General features: G+C 39.7%; 1 protein-coding gene and 1 long non-coding RNA gene across 6 annotated transcripts in view; one reads left to right on the plus strand and one right to left on the minus strand.

The window, feature by feature from the left end:
- LOC107079783 (uncharacterized) overlaps positions 1-20,894 on the minus strand; it is a 38,524-nt gene extending 17,630 nt beyond the window's left edge. The window contains exons 1-2 of the long non-coding RNA XR_001480699.2: positions 20,531-20,894; positions 18,977-19,048 (exon numbers count right to left, since the gene is read on the minus strand). This is a non-coding gene — a long non-coding RNA (uncharacterized lncRNA). The remainder of the gene's footprint in view (positions 1-18,976; positions 19,049-20,530) is intronic.
- ttc28 (tetratricopeptide repeat domain 28) overlaps positions 1-21,003 on the plus strand; it is a 468,402-nt gene that overhangs the window by 159,666 nt on the left and 287,733 nt on the right. Inside the window, exon 1 of one of the 5 annotated variants that reach the window (XM_069182115.1) lies at positions 18,277-19,335. The exons of the other annotated variants lie outside the window; for them this stretch is intronic. Within the exon in view, the coding sequence (XP_069038216.1) occupies positions 19,309-19,335 (27 nt within the window). The 5' untranslated portion in view covers positions 18,277-19,308. Of the gene's footprint in view, positions 1-18,276; positions 19,336-21,003 lie in introns of those variants that run through there. 5 annotated transcript variants of the gene reach the window in all.

Raw genomic sequence — 21,003 nt, forward strand, 5'->3', positions numbered from 1 at the left:
TCTGGTTTATATATTAAAACCTGATGCCAGAATCCCAAGCAATAATCTTTAAAAAGATCAGGTAGCTGCTCTTCTGTGCTGAAATTTTTAAATGCTTCCAACACTTTAGTTTTTTGCAGGATTTGTAGCAGCATGGATACAATGGGAAATACGAGAGCAGGGATCTTGATTCCTGGTCCTGGGGAGCTGGTGCCTGCAGGTTTTCTAGGTTTCTTTAAAGAACCAGCTCCTGAAACATTGAGAAAGGCTGTTAAACTGGTACTATAGTATTAAGCCAGTATTCAACAATTTAACGTCAAATAATCTTTGATTTGATCTTGCATCAGACATTTCTAGAACCACTGATTTTTCCCATCTCCCAATTAATAGGTCTATATCGAGTATATTAAGCATATCGTTCCAGAAATACCAGTCATGAATGACCCTTCCCCTGGTCACCTTACAGGGCATTTTAATATTTTGCAAAGGTTACAAAATGATTTCTAAAGACTTTGGGCTTCACCAATCCACTGTACATAGTGTACAAATGGAAAAAATTCCACACCATTGTTACTCTCCCCAGGAGTGGTCCTCCAAAAAAAAAATCACACTAAGAGCAAGACATATAATATTTCTGGAGATCTCAAAGAACTCCAGGGTAACATTTAAGGATCTGCAGGCCTCTCTTGCACTGGCTTAAGTCAGCGTTCATGAGTCCACCATCAGGCAAACACTGAACAAGAATAGTGTGCATGGGAAGATAGCTAGAGGAAGCCACTACTCTCCAAGATGAACATTGCTGCCCGTTTAAAGTTTGCTAAAGACCATCTGGATGAGCCAGAAGACTACTGGAAGAATGTTCTGTGGCCAGATGAGTCGAAAATAGAACTTTTTCACTTAAACGAGAAACATTATGTTTAGCAAAAAACAATTACAGCATTCCTACATAAGTACCTCATCCCAACCATGAAACACGATGGTGGCAGTATCATGGTTTGGGGCTGTTTTGCTGCCACAGGACCAGGATGGCTTGCGATCACTGACAGAAGTATAAATTCTGGATTGTACCAGCAAATTCTACAGGAGAATGTCAGAGCATCCATTCGTGAACTGAAGCTCAACAGAAGGTGGGTCTTGCAGCAAGAGAACGACCCTAAAATACAAGTCAGTCTATCAAAGAATGGTTGAAGCAGAAGAACTTTCGCATTTTGGAAAGCCGAGTAAAAATCCAGGCCTTAATCCAATAGAAATGTTGTGGCAGGACCTGAAGTGGGGAGTTCAGGATCCAGTTACACTTACTTATAGACCGATGATGCTGATCAGCTTTGCTGGCTCTTAGCACAGCAGAAGCTTATTCTGTGAAAGCCCCCATGAGAATCAGTTTGAGTAATCAAGGAATTGTTTTAAATTAAAATAGAGATTAAATATTTGGAGACACTGTTACATTTGAAGGAAAATAACAGGGGGAATATGAGACAAGCTGAACAGATACAGTAGGCTGAATCTTTTTGTTTGATATTTAAATATGCGCATACATGCGAATGAAGTTGGGAGAAAGCTGTAAATTCTAAGCCTCATGAGCTGTGTAAGCATTCACTTTTTAAAATTCATTTCAATGTGCTTAGAATCCTCCTGGACTTGTTCCAGTCCTTTACACACACTGGCTTTCTGAACCCCTTTACAGCAGAACATGTTTTTTTTAATTATCATTTTTTTTTCCCTTTTTACCTCAGTCTGGTTTACTAATCATCTTGGCTCACTGCTTCAACCGTACGCCAGCACGCAGGAGGGACAGAAACAATGCACAGGTGTTCTCCACACACTGCAAGCAGAGTTGGGGTGTCAGATGGAAGGCTGGCATAGCTCACCTGTCTCTACAGGCTCACTATAGCCAGTGGTGCTATGGGGCACATTATTTAGGACACTGAACCTCTTCAAACCCATCCAACTCCATTGATGACACCCCTTGGGAGATCGTTATGACAGTCAGCTAACGTCTCATCACAGGTTGAGCTAGGAATTCAAGGATGTAGGTTTCAGTAGCAATATCACTACATTAAAGATCTGTTGTTTAATTGAGGCATTAATTCCTTTCGGTTTATAGCCACCCTATCTCAAAGTTAAAATGCTAGGAGCCTGTAGCAATGTTAGCTATACTCCATCTGAGGTTATCAGATTTACCTTCTAAGCCTGATGTATTCATTGCACTTTCTGTAATACTCTTCTCATTTACTCTGCCCTACTGCACCACAGTGATGTTGTAAAGGTCTGGAAAATGATGTCATCATGGGACAGCAACATTTTTGAATGCCTGGAGCATAACACAAGCTCTGGTTGCATCACAGTTTTTAACATGCAGGATTAGGGTCAGTTTTTCCCATCATATTTACTGGATATTGTTAAGTGCAAAGTAAGTTAGAATAAGAGTGTTTTTAGCTTTTGCATTGATTCTACATTATATATCTATATTCTATTCTATATCATATTCATTTTGCAGCTTTCATATTATCTTAGAAGATGTCTTGCCTGTAAATGATGAATATTCCTGGAAAGATGTTTATAAATTGTGAGTGAAGCTGTGGATTATACTAACAGAACATGAACTTAATGAATTAGAGCTGTTATTTGTTTCGTCTTTGATTTTAATCCAATTTGCACTTCAATATATTTAGTGTGGTGTCAATGCAATGTTTTTACTGAGGATTCAGTGTAAAAAATCTTGAGTGTTTTACACTGCAAAGTCATTATAACCAGGGAATGCTCTGAGCTACTCAGTGATAAATTAACATCCATTTCTTTCTCACTCTGAATTGTGTTTGCTTGAAAAAAAGCTTTTGATTCATTCATTGTCCATTAGGAACATTTTCATACTGATATGAATAATGCACGGTTTTAATTAGAAAATTAAAGAAATTTCTTCCTACTTGTTCAATGCTTTGTGTTAATTCACTGTTGTTGGCGATACAATGCTGTAGAAGTTATTTATGTGCATGTACCAGTGAAAAGCCACCTTATTTTTGCAAATTGTTTTATGCAGTCCTCCTACAGTTATGACTACATAATTTAAAAATATTCTTAGTACATTTTTAACTTGCTTCAGTCTGCATAGATTTATACGTGGCTTTGCGATAGAAACTCCATCAAAAATAACGTCAAGATATTTATTTAGATTAATCTCCACAATACAATGAGAGGTGGTTAAACTGCAATTCATGAATTCATGTATTGATAAGTTACTCAAATGAAGAGTTAACAGAAGTACAGTATACTGTATAACTATATTCAAGATCGGCAATTCACAGATAAACCCAGTATTCACCTACCTTGCATATATACAGAAATATGAAGGATAAAAGGTAATTTGTTAGTACATTTAAAACATTGCAGTTACTAGGCCTTACTGATGTTGAGCCAGCTGTCTGCTCAGGAACCTCTGCTAGTACTTACTGAGACTGCTGTCCCTGGAGTTGTGTTGTAACTATTGCCTAGGGGTCTGACTGCATTGGAGTATAGAGCAGTGAGAAAAATACTTCCTTGGCTATGTGCTCAACAAAGGTTTATTTATAATAGCAGTTCTGAGTGCGAGTACAGTTCATATAACCACAGGAGAGATCGCTTTACATTTCAAACAATTCCTTGCCGTTCAAATCAATGCAAGTTGTCCTACCTTTGCCCTCACTTATGAGAAATATCCAGCAATTTTTCTTTTTATCCACTCAATTTGCGAGCACCAAGGCTCAGTCAGCTGCCGCCATACTGTAGGTGCCAGACCATCATAGGGGTTACTGTCCTGTGGTAGAAATATTGGCACCTAACCCCAAGCCCCTGGTGACGCTGGGCAAGAGGGGAAATCATAGTCACCATCAGATTATAACACCTAAGATCAGAACCCGGACTTTCTGGACTGCAATAATAATAATACATTCTTTACATTTAAGTAGTGCTTTTTTCCCTTCACCATCACCAAAGTGCAGCCCCACCTGGATGATGCAATGGCAGTTCAGAGATGTGGGTTATTAGGAGGCCATGATTGGTAAAGGCAAATGGGAAATTCGACCAGGACACCAGGGTAACACCCCTTTTCTTTCCGAGAAATGCCCTGGGGATTTTGCTGACCAAACAGAGTAAGGACCTCAGTTTCACATCACATCCGAAAGACGGGAGTAGGGCTCTCACTGCTCTGTTAGTGAATGCCTTTATTCAGCGAGTGTATTTCTTACCCCATGAGTCCCAGATAATGGCTACAACACTGTATTATAGACAGGGGTTCTGTGGTTGTGCAGAGATCTTGAGTGTCTGGTGCAGAATCTTCAGAGAGGATTGTCCTTTTTGGCAGGAATATGTGCTGATTTATATGTAACAATTCAAAAGTGCTGAAGGATGTATGAAGTATCCAAATGAAACAGACACCAATGATAGCATGTAAGCCCAAATTTAAAGACAGAATCCCATGGTTAATTCAGTCTAATAATAGTATGGTTATTCATTTCAGCTTTGATTTATGACTTATTTATATATATACAGTATATATAATACTGTACAATCATATTTAGATTTTGCCATTAGGCATGTATAGGGCTGGGCGATATGGCCAAAAACATTATCACGGTAAAAAATGTAATATCAGTCGATATCGATAATTATCACGATAAATGTCAAATCATTATTTCTTTCAAGTTTAAAGGAAGATTTTTTCTCCTGAGTGAAAGTTGAAGAAACCAGACAGTTAATTGGTAAATTAAACAACTTTTTATTTTAAGAACACAACAATCACTTGCCAAACAGCAGAAACATTAAACAAATCTGTTAGCTGCCCGGTCTGCAAAACGCACGCGCACTCATGCAAAGCATAAACATATATATCGAACATTTATCGAATTTTTGTTAAAATTATATTGAAGAAAATTATATCGCGATAATCATCGTTATCGAATTAATGCCCAGCTCTACGCATTTAACATTAAATTAATTGCCACTGAAAAAAAACATTCACCCAGCCCTAAATAGCATTAACTGAAAAAAGTAGAAGCTGCTATTGCTTCTATGGAGTTAGTGCAAGGTGTTTCTCAAAAACCCTTGTCTGCTTTCAGATACACAGCAGTAATTGGCGTAGCAAGTCTACTTGAGTCCAGAGGAGAGGTGAGAGGTTGAAAAATATTTACTAAGGATTTAAAATAAGCTCAAAAAACATTTGTTAAAAATTTATAAAGATTGAATTCAATGTATTTACAGATCCATTTTGATTTAGATTTCCAGGAATATTAACTGCGTTTTTTTCTAGAAGATTAAACAGATCTGTAAAGAATGGATAGAGGTGTTTGGCTCATTCATTGTTTGTTTTTCCATTTTTCAGGTTTGTAGTTTTAAGACTAAGGATGGGGCTAAATTAAGGCTGACATGATGAGCAGTATGATTCTGGAACAAATACATAAAATAATGGCACTGTAATGTATGACTGGCGGTGGATAAGATCATCTTTGAGATTTTAACTACTTCCAATCACAATCAAACATCTCCCATATGTGAAGGGGACATTTAGGAAGGAAGCATGAAAAAGCTGACAATAGGCAATATTGGAGTCAGCAGAGATACCTTTACTTTGCATGGATCCCTAGTTATGTGAGTCTCTGCCACTTTCTGGGTCAGATAAAGGACTAGTAAGACCTGGTCAAAAATGAACTTTCACAGATAAAGGCAGCAGACTGTAGAGGAGACTGAATTGGATTATCTGCCTATATCAAGAATGAAAAAAATTGGATTTGTTAGCAGCACGGAAAACGAAAGCTTGCGATTTCTTACTAATTCCCTCTAAATCAAATGGCCAGACTTCTTATCTCTCAGCTTCTTTGCAGGAATTATTGCCGGTTTTGGAGGATCACAGTGATTTGCACCTTTTTATTTTTTTTCCCTCGGAGGCAAGGAAGCTGGATTCCCCAAGGAGCAGAAGTGTCAGCTGTGTGCTTTTGTTTCACAAGATGCGTCTTTGGCAGAAGACTCATTAGCAACTTTTTTTTAATGAATAAAACTGGAGGCAAGAGCTCTCAGATGTGTAACAGTGAGGTTTATGCAAGAGAGTCAGGAAGAATTTAGAATTTTGACAAATCTGGATAGTAGTATAGTTGTAGTCATTGGTGAATCTCAGCGCACTGTGCCAATCTGATATGTTGTTTAATTTTTTTTTTTGAGGATTCAAACATATTAACCCCACAAAAGCAGAAGTTGAGGTCACTGAAAACATGAATGTAGGAAATTTGTCAATTTTTTAGCTATTTGATGGCTATTGATTTTGCCATGGTTCTTGCAGCTAAATATTGTCTGCAGTATTTAGTAAAATGATTGACCTGCAAAAGATGATTAAAGGTAAACGATAAGCCTGTTTAAACTGATTGGCCATTTTCATTGGAACACTATTCTTCAATGGTGCATTACAAACCCAGCAAATTGTACAATCTGGAACATCTCTGCTCCTTTGACTAGATGAGGAAGTTGTTTTACCAAGGCTTCCATTTGATATGTATTCATTTTCAAAACCAAATTAAACATCCCCCTTTTCTTTCTTCCTTTCTTAGTTTGTGAGTTCCTGTGTTCTCTATGCTTTGTTGAATTAGGTCTGTGATTTTGTGTAGGTCTGGTATTTGGATATATTGTTTTTTTGGTGATCTCTCATAAAAGCATAAAACAATAAGGTACAGAGGCTTCCACTGTGTATTTCTCTGAGCAAATTACCAAACCTCCTTGGTTTCCTTTCTTCAGATAAGACACATGGAGCAGCTGCATTGTTTACAGTTGCATTTATATTTATTGGTGCTTTTGTTATATGTATTATTTATCATCTTCATCTTCTATTGTCATTATTATTGTTTTTTCTGACTGCTCAAACAATCAAAATAAACAATAAATCAACAATGTGGACATCAGGAGCCTTGCCCAGCGGAACAAATTATATGACACTCTGTTTCCTTTGTAACTACCTCCCAAACCCTTCAATACGGAGCTATGAATATTGATACCCCCTGGGATTTTGTAACTACAGTTCCTCTCTCCTTCTTTATAGATCTCAAAGTGCTTCATTTAAACTGTCCTTAGGGGAAAGGATATATTTGTTGTGCCTAAACAGAATGCACATGAGATAGTGGTGATCCCCCTGTTCAGTACTGCTGAGGTAGAAGTACCCAAGTCCCTGTGTGTCCTCCAGGGAAAGACACTGAGCCCGTTGAGTGCTAAGAATTGGCCTCTGACCCCAAAAACAGGAGCTTAGGCCCTGTTAGATGGGCTGATTGACTATGAAAGGCTGGAGACAAAAAGGCCATCCGTCAAATTAAGGTGATGAGTTAAAACCAGGCCATTAGGGTAAAAAAGGAACCAGCTGGTTTTAAAGAGACAGTAGGCTTCTTTTTAAAATACTATTTCTTTGTGCTGTAAGAAAAGAATGAAATGAATCCCCTGCCCACTGTTAGAGTGACTACATTTTCTACCAGACCTGCATCCTGGAGATAGAATTCTGCAGCGCAGAGATAGACTCTAGCTAATTAATTAGCACCCCTTCCTCTGTAACATCTGGGGACCAGTTTAAAAAATGCTCAACATTAGTCTCCTGCGTGCTGAGCCACGTGAAATTCCCGAAGACTCAGATAAGGAAGAAAACAGAACAGGAATAATCTCCACTGATGTGTTTGAAACTAGAGAAATCTACGGTATCACACCAGTCCAGAACTTTGTTGAACACATTACATTGAGCTTGAGTTCAGTTTGTGGAATATATACATAAGTATATCTAGTGGCCTGGCTGATTTACAACATGAAAAGTAAAAAAACACATAAGCTGAATACTATGTGAATGCCAAATGTCATCCACCCTTCAATGTGATCTCATTCTCAATAAAGAAAAGCTGTTTCCGTTATCTCTTCAGACTTCATAAAGACACGATTTTACATCTCTGTAGAGATTTTTGTAGTATTGAACTGAGCTCACGTCAGTGTTACTAAAAAGTGAATCCTAAATATAATGAATTATGATTATATGTGCCTGTATCACAATCTTGTTCAACATTGTGTTTCGGGAGTCAAAACTTTTACCTTAGAGGTTAGAAGTACTTTACTGTATTATGTTGGTTTCTGACTATAAGATAGAGGTTTCTCGGTACAATCCACAGAGAGATTGTGCTAATCATGGAGATTATTTTAAGTGCTGTTTATTGCATTGTGTTCTTGAAGAATATTTATAACGTATTGTACCTCTTAGTACCTAAGACCCTGCAGACCACTTGGAAGAATGTGCTTTTAAACATCTCGCTTTATCTTGCAAAGTACAGTATAGACAGTGCGGGCCTGGTTGAGGGCTTGAATTTAAGGGAACCCCTTATGCATCAAGTTTGAACCATACGTTTTTATATCTTACTCAGTACACACACTAGAAAAAATATCACAACAAAAAACTGAAAAAAAAACATGAAATGCATTTCATTTTTCATTTTTCAAAAGTCAGATTTTCACACTGTAGCCAATCTAGGAACCCAATAGCTTCTTTGATAAATCTACTTCTTCTTCTTCTTCTTTTTCACAGCCTTAGTCCCAGACTGTCCTGGGGTCAGCTGCTTTGGTTGCTCTTCTCCATTTGTCTCTGTCGAGCACATCTTCCTCACTCACTTCACATACATCTTTTCTCACACAATCTATCCATCTCTTTCTAGGCCTGCCTCTTCCTCTGTTACCTTCCACCTCAAATTCCATTACCCTCTTTGTTACTTCCTCAACGTCCCTCCTCATGATATGTCCATACCACCGTAACCTCGCCTCTCGCATCTTCTCAACCACATCCACCACCCTACATCGTCTACGGATTTCTTCATTTCTGATCTTATCCTTCATTGAAATCTGCAGAATCCATCTCAACATCCTCATTTCAGTTCTTCTCATCAAGTTTTCTTCCCTCTTTCCAACTGCCAAGCATTCAGCTCCATATAGTAGTACAGGTCTAATCACAGTCTTGTACATTTTGCACTTTAACTTTCTGGGAATTTTCCTGTCACAGATTATTCCAGTTATCTCTCTCCACTTGTTCCATCCAGCTTTCACTCTTTGTTTTAATGCCTCCAGTGTTTCTCCTCCCTTTACCAGTTTTGATCCAAGATATTTAAAGTCATCAACTTGTTTCAGTTTTCCTCCATTTGTCTCCTCAACATTTGATAAATCTACTAATTTGAATAAAAATCTGACACTGAGGACACCTGACACCTGAAGAAGGCTCCATGGCTGAAACGTTGTGTTTTCTTTCTTCTCTTTTCAGCATGGAATAAACCTACAACTTGTTCCACAACCAACCTTAGTTATCCATACATTGCGTACTTACTAAAAGTAATGATTGCTGTTTCAGATTCAGAGATTAGACATGATGATTGTCTTCTGAGAGGAATAAATGGAGGGTCTGGTGTACTAGAGCCTCTTGCAAGGCTCTTGAGCTCATTTCACCCTTTCCTGTCTATTCCCCAGCCCCTGTCTTCACTTAATTACATGGTACTTTGAAATGAAATTTTAATATTATGTCGTTTCCTTACTAGAACACAGAACAAAGGCAATGTCTTATCATGCAACTTTTTCCAGGTGCCCCTCTGTAACAACACAAAGTTAGAGTGCGTTTCTGCTGGTGTCCCTACTTTGGCACCTTTGGCATTTTGAAGGTTGCACAGTCTTCTCACAGTTTCATGACCTGAGGACAAGGCACTTTCTCTCTGACCCAGAGAGGGTCAGACACTCCCTAAAAAACATTAAATTGTTTTTGATTTCACAATCAAATGCCAAAAAGTACTTTAACGAGCCTGTCATTATCTTCTGTTGTCTGTGTATTAAAAAAACAAGTAGATATTTAAGTTGTATAACAGACTAGCTTCTATTTTAAGATTGAGTGCTTGGCGACCTGAACGTTTTGCCATGACTCCGGTGGTTTTCATTTTTGCCAAGCTCTTCTGTTACTGTTCTCTGCGATTTTCTCCCACCGGTATTTAGAACAAATTTTCTTTTTCCCTAACCCACATGTCAGAGGGAGAGAACAAATTCCACCCTCTGACATGTTTTGAAGATTAGGTGCATTGGGAAACTGAAAAATTCGAATTTAATCTTTGTCAGGGTTTAATTGAAGGCTTCATTCATGAATAAATGAATAGATGGAAGAGATACTATATAGTTCAGGAGGGTTGATCTTTGCTTACTTCCCTATCTTTCTTACACCTGAAGAAGGCTCCACAGCCGAAACATTGTGTTGTCTTTCTTCTCTTTTCAGCATGGAATAATCCTATTACTTTTGCAGAGATACTATATGTGAAGGTAAAATACTATGCTGTGTTTTTGCTTCATCAACACTAGTTAAGCTAGTGCACGCAGGTCATAAGACCTGAAATGGATCAAACTTGTACTGTAAGTAAACACTAACATGTGTTTTCTTATTGTTTGAGATCAGCAGTGAGCCTGCAGATACTTTGTACTTCTAGGGGGCTAATACAGACCTGGATAAAACAGACTGCGTGAGGTTGTGTCTGTATATAGGAGGTTGACTCACTCAGTTGTTAGACCTATTGTGGTTCAGGAACATTTCCTTGTGGAATGATGGTGGTTCTTTCTCTAGCCTTAATTTCCCTTTAAAGAGACCACTGGGAACCTTGTGTTCATGTTAAAAGATCCCTCTGCATCATAGTAACATCAGAGGGCTTTTGTTGACTGGTCTGTGTGTATATGTGACCTTTTAAAAAGAGATGAGAGTCAAAAACCAACAGATTCAGTGAGAAGTACATCACAACAAAAGGACTTTTGTTCATACAAGAGTGGAAGAACAGTAATGCTCCCGTCTTACTCCTATTCCGGCTATTAAGCAAATATAAAGAAACATCTTTAAAGCACATTTTAGATAACATTATAAAATGGAAAGAAAAATATTTAAATACATTACAACATGTAGTGAAACAAACCTTAAAAAACATTTTCTTTTCCAACAGGCTCCTTAAATGTCTTTTAACATAGATATGTACCAAGTACACTGTATAGATTGTCTAAACATATACTGTATATAGTGGGAACATGCAGCAAAGAATTTGGTTGCTCTTAAAAAACACCATAACCAATCCTGAAAGGTGTTTCTTGTAAAGCATATCTGTATCAGTTTGTTTTTGTTTCACTGGCCCAAGTTAGGTATGTCATACTGATAAGCTCTAAAAAAAGCTAAAACGGCTGACTGTGGCTGATAACTTCAATTTTATAAAAGCAAAACAGAATTAGATAGTCCCCCTCAGCATTTAAAATGGCCAGAGCTAATTAATATTAATAGGCTTAATTTCTAGCAACTGCCTGCTCTAAATGATGCCATATTCCCTGTAAAGTGTTCTGTGTCAGATATATAATATATATACAACTATGTATAATATGTATTGCTGTTTTATAGACTATGTCTCACTGTTCATTCTGTGTCAGATATATAATATATATACAACTATGTATAATATGTATTGCTGTTTTATAGACTATGTTTCACTGTTCATTAGTCTTACTAAAGCCCTTATGCATCTTTCAGTGATGTAATCAATGTGCAATCCTTTTAATGAAGCACATAAATTGTGCTCAGAGATTCACAAACAAAATCAATTCAGTTGTAAATATGCAAACTTATACACTACAAATCAGTGAGAAATGGGGCAATTGTATGTTATAGACATTGAGATAGGATTTGGCTTACAACATTGGAGGTGCAGAGGGTGGATTGGACAAGCTAAAGAAAAAAAGGTAAAAAAATGTCTCCATCTGTATAATTTGTATCTGGAGTTCAGGGTGGTGCTGTTCTTGGCCAATATTCAGACACGCACTGGGATAAAAGTTCTTCCATGGGCCAAGACAAGTCAGAAAGGGGACTAATTTGACTGCATTGTATTGCAAAGTAAAGTGAGAGTTTCTTCCAAGCTTACTAAGATATAGTTGTTATGGTTTGCTGCCTGGCAGTATTCACTGCTTCTGGGAAAAAATATCTTTCAGCCACTTTGTTTCTTGTGGAACATTGACTTAATCAGCAAGCCCTGAAGAAAGAGGGGGTGTAAAAAACAGATAGGTTGTCTTGTCTGTGTCAGTCTTTGGAGGGAGGTTGGGGTGCTGCCTGTGTCAGTCTGTGGAGGGAGAGTTGGGGTGCTGTCTGTGTCAGTCTGTGGAGGGAGAGTTGGGGTGCTGTCTGTGTCAGTCTGTGGAGGGAGAGTTGGGGTGCTGTCTGTGTCAGTCTGTGGAGGGAGAGTTGGGGTGCTGTCTGTGTCAGTCTGTGGAGGGAGAGTTGGGGTGCTGTCTGTGTCAGTCTGTGGAGGGAGAGTTGGGGTGCTGTCTGTGTCAGTCTGTGGAGGGAGAGTTGGGGTGCTGTCTGTGTCAGTCTGTGGAGGGGGAGTCGGGGTGCTGTCTGTGTCAGTCTGTGGAGGGAGAGTTGGGGTGCTGCCTGTGTCAGTCTGTGGAGGGAGAGTTGGGGTGCTGCCTGTGTCAGTCTGTGGAGGGAGAGTTGGGGTGCTGTCTGTGTCAGTCTGTGGAGGGAGAGTTGGGGTGCTGCCTGTGTCAGTCTGTGGAGGGAGAGTTGGGGTGCTGTCTGTGTCAGTCTGTGGAGGGAGAGTTGGGGTGCTGTCTGTGTCAGTCTGTGGAGGGAGAGTTGGGGTGCTTGCTGTCTGTAGACAGAGGGTTGGGGTGCCTCCAGAGAATATCAGGTAATGCTTTGATTGCACAGCCATCGTTCTGGAATAGCCAGCTTCACTCTGCTGCAACATGACAGTGCTTTGACAAGTGCGCTTAAATTAAAAACTCTCTCTGCTCTTCAAGATATATTCTGCAGTTCATTTCCTTGTCTGTTGAAATGCTTACTGGAAATACTCTTTTTGTCACATTTTTACTTTTTGCTCAGTATTTTTTCTAACATGGAGATATCTGTTCTTGCTGCTGTTTTAATCTTCACTTTTTAATGTCAGAAATGAAAGGTGTGTGGTGATGGATACACCTGGAATATTAAAACAAAACTCTAGCAGTCTGCTCCATTTTCTATACGGGATGTTATGTCACAAATAAGCTACCTTGTCAAAGTCAGATTTCAGGAATAATAAATATTCAATAAAGGTGGGACTGCTTTATATACCTACCCTACTTTGGAGACACCTGGTGTTTGAAGGCTCAGGTCTTCAGCAATGACTTCTGTGTTTAAACAAGTGCACAAAAAATAGTTCAGGTGGGTAGCTGCGTCAGCATGCGTAGACTGCAAAGGAACAAGTAACAGGTTTATTCCATGCTGAAAACACAACGTTTCGGCCTCAGTCAATAACATCTACAACATCACACAAAATGTGCCTCTATGGCAGGGAGGCAAGACACAGGGAGTTTGCAACAAAGCATTTAAGTGAACCTACAAACATATGGCAAAATGTTTTGTGGTCCGACAAGAGACAATTGGAACATTTTGGTCTAAATGCAAAATGTTATGTCGAGTGCAAACAACACATCACCCGGTTAGCATCATCACTTCTGTCATGCGTGTTGGTGGCAGCGTTATGTTAAGGAGCTGCTCCTCATCTGCAGGGACTGAAAAGATTTTCAAGTGATGAAACACCTATTTCAGTCTATTAAGACTTAAAACTAGGGCAGAAGTTCACCTTTCAGCAAAACAATCCAAAGCTACACTAGATGTCCTTAAGCGGCCCAGTCAAAATCTGAGAATCTGTGGAATTTCCTGAAACTGGCTGTCCGTACAGTAAGTGATCTTCATGCAACAAACCTGCTGAGAAGAATGATCAAAAATCGCATCAAGCTGGTGTGCAGAATTGGTATAGAGTTACCCCAGAAGACTTGGGACTGTAATTGCTGCCAAAGGTTCTTGCACCAAATATTGAGTTCATGGGTCTGAGTACTTATGCAGTCAATCTATTTAGGTTTTTTTCTCTTTAGTTTTTACTGATATTTCCTATAACTTACCGTACCCTCAGAAGTATTCGTACCCACAAAATTATTAAGTTTTTAAAGAGTGTGTGTGCATCATTTTATAACTTTACATAATGGGACCAGAGGCAGTGTCTGAATACTTTTGCAAGGCACTGTATATTCAGGTGGGTAGCTGCGTCAGCATGCGTAGGCTGCAAAGGAGCAAGTAATAGGTTTATTCCATGCTGAAAAAAAGAAGAAAGAGAACACAACGTTTCGGCCGTGGAGCCTTGACACCTGAAGAAGGCTCCACGGCCGAAACGTTGTGTTCTCTTTCTTCTTTTTTTCAGCATGGAATAAACCTATTACTTGTTCCTTTACTGTATATTCAGTATTGTCAATGAACAGTTAAAATATTAAGTGCTAACGACATTCTGTTGTTATTTTCAGCCTTTTATAACACAAGCTATACCTCCTTTATTCTGACAGATCCACAAATACAACGGGGACCGATAAACTCTGATCATCACGATGGTGAAAATTGCTCTGTCTTATCTGGCATGTGATTACATCTCCACTGAAAACAATGCAAGTGTGCATTAAAGAGTTTAGCAACAAGATAAAAAGTGCAGCATACAGATCTACAGTATCTGTTTTAATGGTGGTAGTAACCATTCCAAAGTAGCTGACTTACATTTCATAGATAATGTATCCATTCTATACTAGTCAGATATACATAATTATAAATACAGAATATATAAATATAGAAAATGTACAGGTGCCTGATTTCCTTTATTTAAACTTCTGTATTCTTCAATGCCTCCCTTACCTCAGCACTGCACTGCTCTGAGAGCCAGGAGCACTGATGAAGAACCCAGTTATCCAAACCACAGATGTTTTAATCTTGTCAACCCATTCAGTGATGCAGCTGAACCAGAAGTGAGAGATTCAGCTCAGGTGATCTGTTCCTATCTCACTGGACAGTTCTTCATTAGGAGGTTGCTGTAAAGCATGAGGAAATTTTCCTTTTCCAACACAAAACAAGAGTATTGCAGCCTGGGAATCATGAAATGGACATGAATTTGCCCAGGTATAGCTTTTGCTTTAATTTATTTGTGCTTCTTCTGTAACTAGCCTTTAAAAGGTGCCTTTTAATACTTTACTTTAATAGTAATGGTAAGGATGCAGTGTTAGTCAAACTCATCTACTGATTGATGAGTTGCAGAATGAGCGTGTACTATATAAGTGCAACCACTTTCCATGTGACATTTAGTGGAGATTGTAGCCCTCAACAAAGGTCAGAACTGAGGAAACATCATAGATAACAGATTTATTTTCAGTCCTCAGCAGATTTTCAATTTTCCTGGTTTAGTGGGGTCTCCCGGAAAAAAAGGCTTAAGGCATCTCTTTCCAGTGTTTCCATTGTGTTTGTTCGTAACTGGAGCTCAGGTAAATATTATGGGAAGAGGCAAAGGAGTGATGGGACTTTGAAAACACATAATCAGTTAATATCTCAAACCAAGGTATCAATGAAAAATGCTGCTAATGATGCAGAGGTGGTCAGATCAGCCTTATATGGCAGTATTACATTTCATGTTTTTAATCCCAAGGAAAATGAGCTCTACTGCGAGACGGAGTTTTCTCTGCAGACATGGGAACAGCTGGTGACAGGCAGCCCACAGTCACACCAAGTCTTTAATCAAGAGTCTCTGAAGCCCTGAATGATTTACAAGACTGACTTTTCTTCTCCCTGTTGTTTGGTAACGTCATCAATAATTGTTTACTGCCTGGGTGCCGCCTTGCAGTCTGCTGCAGCTGCAGCAGGAGAGAGAGCTGCTGTCCTGATCACACACCCTCCAGCGGGCAAAACTGGGGTCATCACCCGTAGCACAAAGTGACATATACAGTAGTGATAGCTGCATCCCCTCTTCTCTTTTAAGCGGAGCTTGAGTGCTCGGTTTGGCCTAGCGGTCCCAACACCCTTTTTTTCTCTTGTCATATGATACAGATTTAGTGTCTGCTGCTGCCCAACGAGTCCTGCTCTAATATGGCAAGATCCGGCTCAATTCAAGCACACTCTCAGGAGACGTCTAGAGAGAGAACCCCTCTTTCCTGCTCCTCTCTGCCACAATCCTTTTGAATAGGTATAAGCACCATTACATCCTCCACGGCATTACTTTCTGGAAGAAGTACTTTCCGCTTCCTGTGTGCAGAACATCTATATTGATATTGCTGCAAAGTAATCAGCTGATTTTGAAACACACGTTCTCGAGTAGTTGGATTACTATTTTTTTTCAACTTGATTTTTTGCGTGATTTTCACAGCCGGTGTAAGTGGCATGCTTTTAATGCTGCAGTAAAGTAGTGAAGACTTCATAGTGAATGATTAGGTGCTAGAGGGGCTTAAACACTGGCGTGTTAGTGGTTTCCCCCAAGTGGGGTTAAGACCCTGGAGCACGTGACTGCTGGCATGGTGAGCGGCCACGCACTGCGTGAATGACATCACAGCACCAAAGCTCGGAATTCTGTTGCAAATGACCACTTACTAATGCCTAAAGGTTACCGCAGAATACCACCCATCAGAGCCAGGCCTCTTTGTGTAACTTTAGAACGTGGTTTTAAACTATGTATCATTCCTCTTCTTGTGTATTCTTAGAGTAATTACTTTATTATATATTGTTTGCAGAGGTAAACAGTGATTTTACTTATAAGACACTTGTGTCTTTGAAATCGATGTTTATAGTGTTGAATTGTTACAAAAATATGACAATGTTTCATTGTTTCCATATATTCTGATTCAACTGAAAACAGTTTTTTCACAGTTTATGCAGAAAGGCAGATACTTAAGACTATCACTACATACCAATGATACCTATACCTCTAAAATACTCTACAGCCTGAAGATTGTACTAATGATTCCAATATTTCTTTCCACTTTACTTCAGTTTTCTTGAACAAATGCAGGGAGTTGGGCCGTTGTACTGTACAGTAAAGGGTAGTAAAGCATCAGGGTAAAATGCAGTGCTTTAGTGACAACTGGGAAGTAGAACAGACACAGACAGGCTCTGTACCCTGATGTAGCTGAGGGTCATATCTGTTCTTCACACTTGTTGAATATTGGAGCATTATTGTGGAAAGAGTGGCTAGTTAAAGTCACTTTTGATATCAGGGACCAATGTATCTGTAACTCACAAACAAAAGCCATGGAAAGGATTCAGATATATTCAAATACTGTAACACCGCGCTTTAACACTTGCACACACACTGTCAGATCTATTTTAACTCTCCAAAATAAAATAAAAAACAGATTTGTAAGTCTGATGGAAAGTGATAGCTTAGATGTATGTAAGTCTCTCAAGAGGTGACCAGTCATGCTTGGAAAGGGCTCTATACTGGCAGGATTGACATTTACATGACAGTTTTCTGACAATGCATAAGAAGAGGAATCTTTAATTCATGTTTTTAATTCCATTGTAGCACAACTCTGACTAGCGATGTAAACTTTTCATTTCAACAAACACCACTTTTGTCAAATCAATAACTGCATACACAGTACATAGAGCATTGGCAAGGCTTGTTGTATTTTAGAAGATACTTTCATTTTTATGTGTCCAATAAGAGCTGGACACTCATCTGGATTTTAATTAACAGTGATAAATTGTGATCTAATAGTACTTGTACTGCAGTGTGTCGAGTGTATGTGTCCTGATCATTCTGGAGGGGGAGGCTGTGTATTTCTGGAGTGACTCCTGATCTAACAAACCTGGGTAGGTAAAGCCTATAATAGAGGCACAGTGGTTCAACAGGATACCAACAGTGTCCTGTGTCATTCTCAATACCTTATTCAAGATGTTGTTTTTCAACTATGACAGCTGTCGTAGTCTCTTATCTTGAATCTGGGATCTGGGTTCAAATCACAGTGCAGTGTGCCCTGGCTGCCATTTGGATACCTGTGCAGGACCCACCCAGAAACCAGCAACCTAACAGTCATTAAACTGCACTGAGAGCCAGAGAGACTGTGAACAGCGACCCCTCCCTGAACCTCCAACCCATTTGTATTTGTGAGACTACCCCAAGCTGGAAGTTTGTTATTTATTGATCTCCACAGCTGGTGAGATGAGATTGCTAGAGCACTTGCTGTGAATAAAGTATTACAATTTATTTGGGCTCATTATACCCTAAGTACCATGAGTCTGCTCGCACACCTGCTTTATCAGCGTATAGTTCTGATGTCCTTTCTTAATAAGACCGATGATAACGGATAAAAGGGTACAGAAATATTATTTTGTAGGCTGGAACATTTACTTGAGCTGAGACTGTTCATGCGGTAAGCTAATTAGCTAGACTTGCCTTTATTAACATACTGTATATGTTATGAGGAGACTTCGCAGTTTCTTCAGCTGAAGAATTGTCCCGCATGTGAGTTCCTTTGCATACACCAGCGTTTACGAGTAACACAGGCTTGGTGCGTGTGTTAGCGTTTGTGCGCTTTTACTGCATTGTCTTGTGATTCTGTCTTTGACTATGAAGCGACGGCACTATGACCCAGGGGGCTGGTCTCGCTGCCTCAGCTCAGGGCAGCCTGCGCTTGAAGGGGAAGGAAGTCATTAGTGTAGTGTAGTCCAGTTTGTTGCTGTTGCAGGATATCCTTCCAGCTCTTCTCACAGAAATTCCTGGGATTTTTCAGTTTTTTCCCCCCTTATTTTTCATGCGTTGCGCTTCTCTGGAGTACTCTCTTGGAATTACGTTTTGTATACGGAATTTACACTGAACGCTGAAAAGGAGGGGACGTTTTTCCCATGGCTATGCCCCATCTTTGGAATTGTACTTGACATTTTCCAGGGAAAGAAAAAAAAAACCTTCAAAGGTAGAAGTTTTGCGTGCAGAATTATACCCAGTGCAGTGTTTCCAATCAAAGCTTTTCGGAAGGGTAACGGAACACAACTGGATATATTAGTCTTCCTGCACACGTTGTTTTTCCTCTGCACACACTGTCATTTTTGTAAAACTGTAACATTTTGTTGTGTCTGAAGTAACTCAATATATAAAACATCCGTCTTGCCGGTACACCGAAGGGATTTGCTTACCTTAAGCGAAGAGCGCTGCTGCTACGCTGTCCCGGAGAATCCGCCGAACCAGCAAAACGCTCGTCTGCGCAGCTGTGAATTGGATACGGACCGTCCGAGAATTAAAGTTTGGTTTCTGGAGTTCTTAATCGGGGGTCTCTGTGTTCTCCTGGATTGGATTTAATTTGACTGTGAAAGACGACCTTTCCAGATAAACATCAGCTGTTCTTTGATCAATATGCTGCAAAATTGAAGTAACACGCAAGGAAGCATGACTCGGTCTTGCAACTCCCTCAAATCTAAAGTCACCGCGAATATAATATCTTGATGCTGTACATTTTTGGTTTACAAATATGATGAAATGGCAGCCCCGGAAGAAGGTATGGTTTGTTTTTATTTATTTTTTTGTGGTGTATTTTAGGGTCATCCTACTGCTCTTCTGTGAGACACAGCCAGCGAGAACGGTGCACTGTACAGTAGGTCCCGCTTGGAGTGAGTAGATCACTCTGTATGGTGAATATAAACTTCTTTTCGTTATATCTGCTAAAATGCCAATGTCAGTGCAAGATATACAGAAAGTACCATGGCCAAATTACGGACAGTATTCGGGATCAGTACTGTATTTTTAAGCGTTGCTGTGCGCCGGTGCTGGTTCTATTCTGGCGAAGTTTGGAAGCAGGAGTTGGGGAAGAGTTGCCGCGGAGCAGCGGAATGCCCTGCTTAATGCGAGGCATGTTGCCTCAGGGGTAGATGGTTTGGAGGAGAAGCGGCGTTTCATTGCCCGAGGCTCTCTCTGTACAAGCGGCGCAGAGATTGATCTACCATCTAGTCTTTTCCCCCGAATCCGTGTGTTCATTTGAGGAGAACGGGTGGCTCGACCACCTCGCGTTTGACCGCGATGTGAGCGTAATTGCCCTGAACTGCGGAAAGCGCCGGCCTGGGCTTTTTCACGTTAGGAGCGAGAAGCCGGCGTGTTGAGGGAGGTTAATTCCACGATGACTGCAGTCTGAAAATATTCAGGCATTGCTGCTTAGGCAACGCCACTTTTATTATTTCAACAGCAAGGGGGATAAAACGGGGCTTTTAAGTTCTTTACTGAACTCTTCCCATGGGTTATAAATTAATACACAAAACGTTCTTTGATTGATTATCAGAGGTGGTTATTTGAGAACAGCTGTAGCAGTGTTTCACTTGTGTTGGGGCTGTGTTCCCGTTACGACGAGGCATGCATCGGCGACAGTTGAGGTAGCTTTTTATGCGTATCAAGCCGCATGTTGGCTACCTCGCAAAACCTGCGGTACTGTGGTGATTTAAAAATATCCCGTGTTTTGGACAGCAAGGAGCATTGCTGTACATCGTCTTCGGTCATTCCTTGATGATGCATTATGAGTGACATAAACATAAAAAAGAACTAGAGAACACATTTGAATCCTAAAAGAAATAATGTCCTTTATAAGGAGCTCTCCGGTTCTCTCAAATAGCATGTACAGTAGAATATTAATTTAGTCAGTTTATGAACTGCTGCCTCACAGAATACACATTTACCCAGTTGTGTTTAAGAAACTACATACTCACCCAAAATGAAAAGTTTTCCTTTAATTTCTCTTTTAAGAAAACGGAAAGATTTCCCCTCAATCGATAAGCGAGCACACCGCAAAGCTGGCTCGTGTAATTCCCTTCTGTTCCACTGGAGGGCGGAAATCGGAGGAGAAAAGGAAAGAGTGATGTCTAAATGCTCTAAAACAAATATAAAGTTTTGGTTAAACCACATTATTTCCCCAGCTACATCCTTGTTCCAGTTGCCGCGAATTAAGTACTTCATTGCTTTTCATAGTTTACGTTTACCTTAAAAAACCCAAAGAATCGTGAGGATGCTTTACATTTTGACTATAGTGTGAGGATATAATGCCGTGAACGGATTAGCGCCAGTGTGTAAAGATAATTCTTTAAAAATACACAGGACAGTTTGAGTCGAGCTACATTTATCGTTCATGTTTTTATGTTTCTAAGCACCCAAATACCGTGTTTAATTATTGCAATTAAATACA

Source organism: Lepisosteus oculatus, chromosome 22, assembly GCF_040954835.1.
Source record: "Lepisosteus oculatus isolate fLepOcu1 chromosome 22, fLepOcu1.hap2, whole genome shotgun sequence".
Taxonomy (NCBI): Eukaryota; Metazoa; Chordata; class Actinopteri; order Semionotiformes; family Lepisosteidae; genus Lepisosteus; species Lepisosteus oculatus.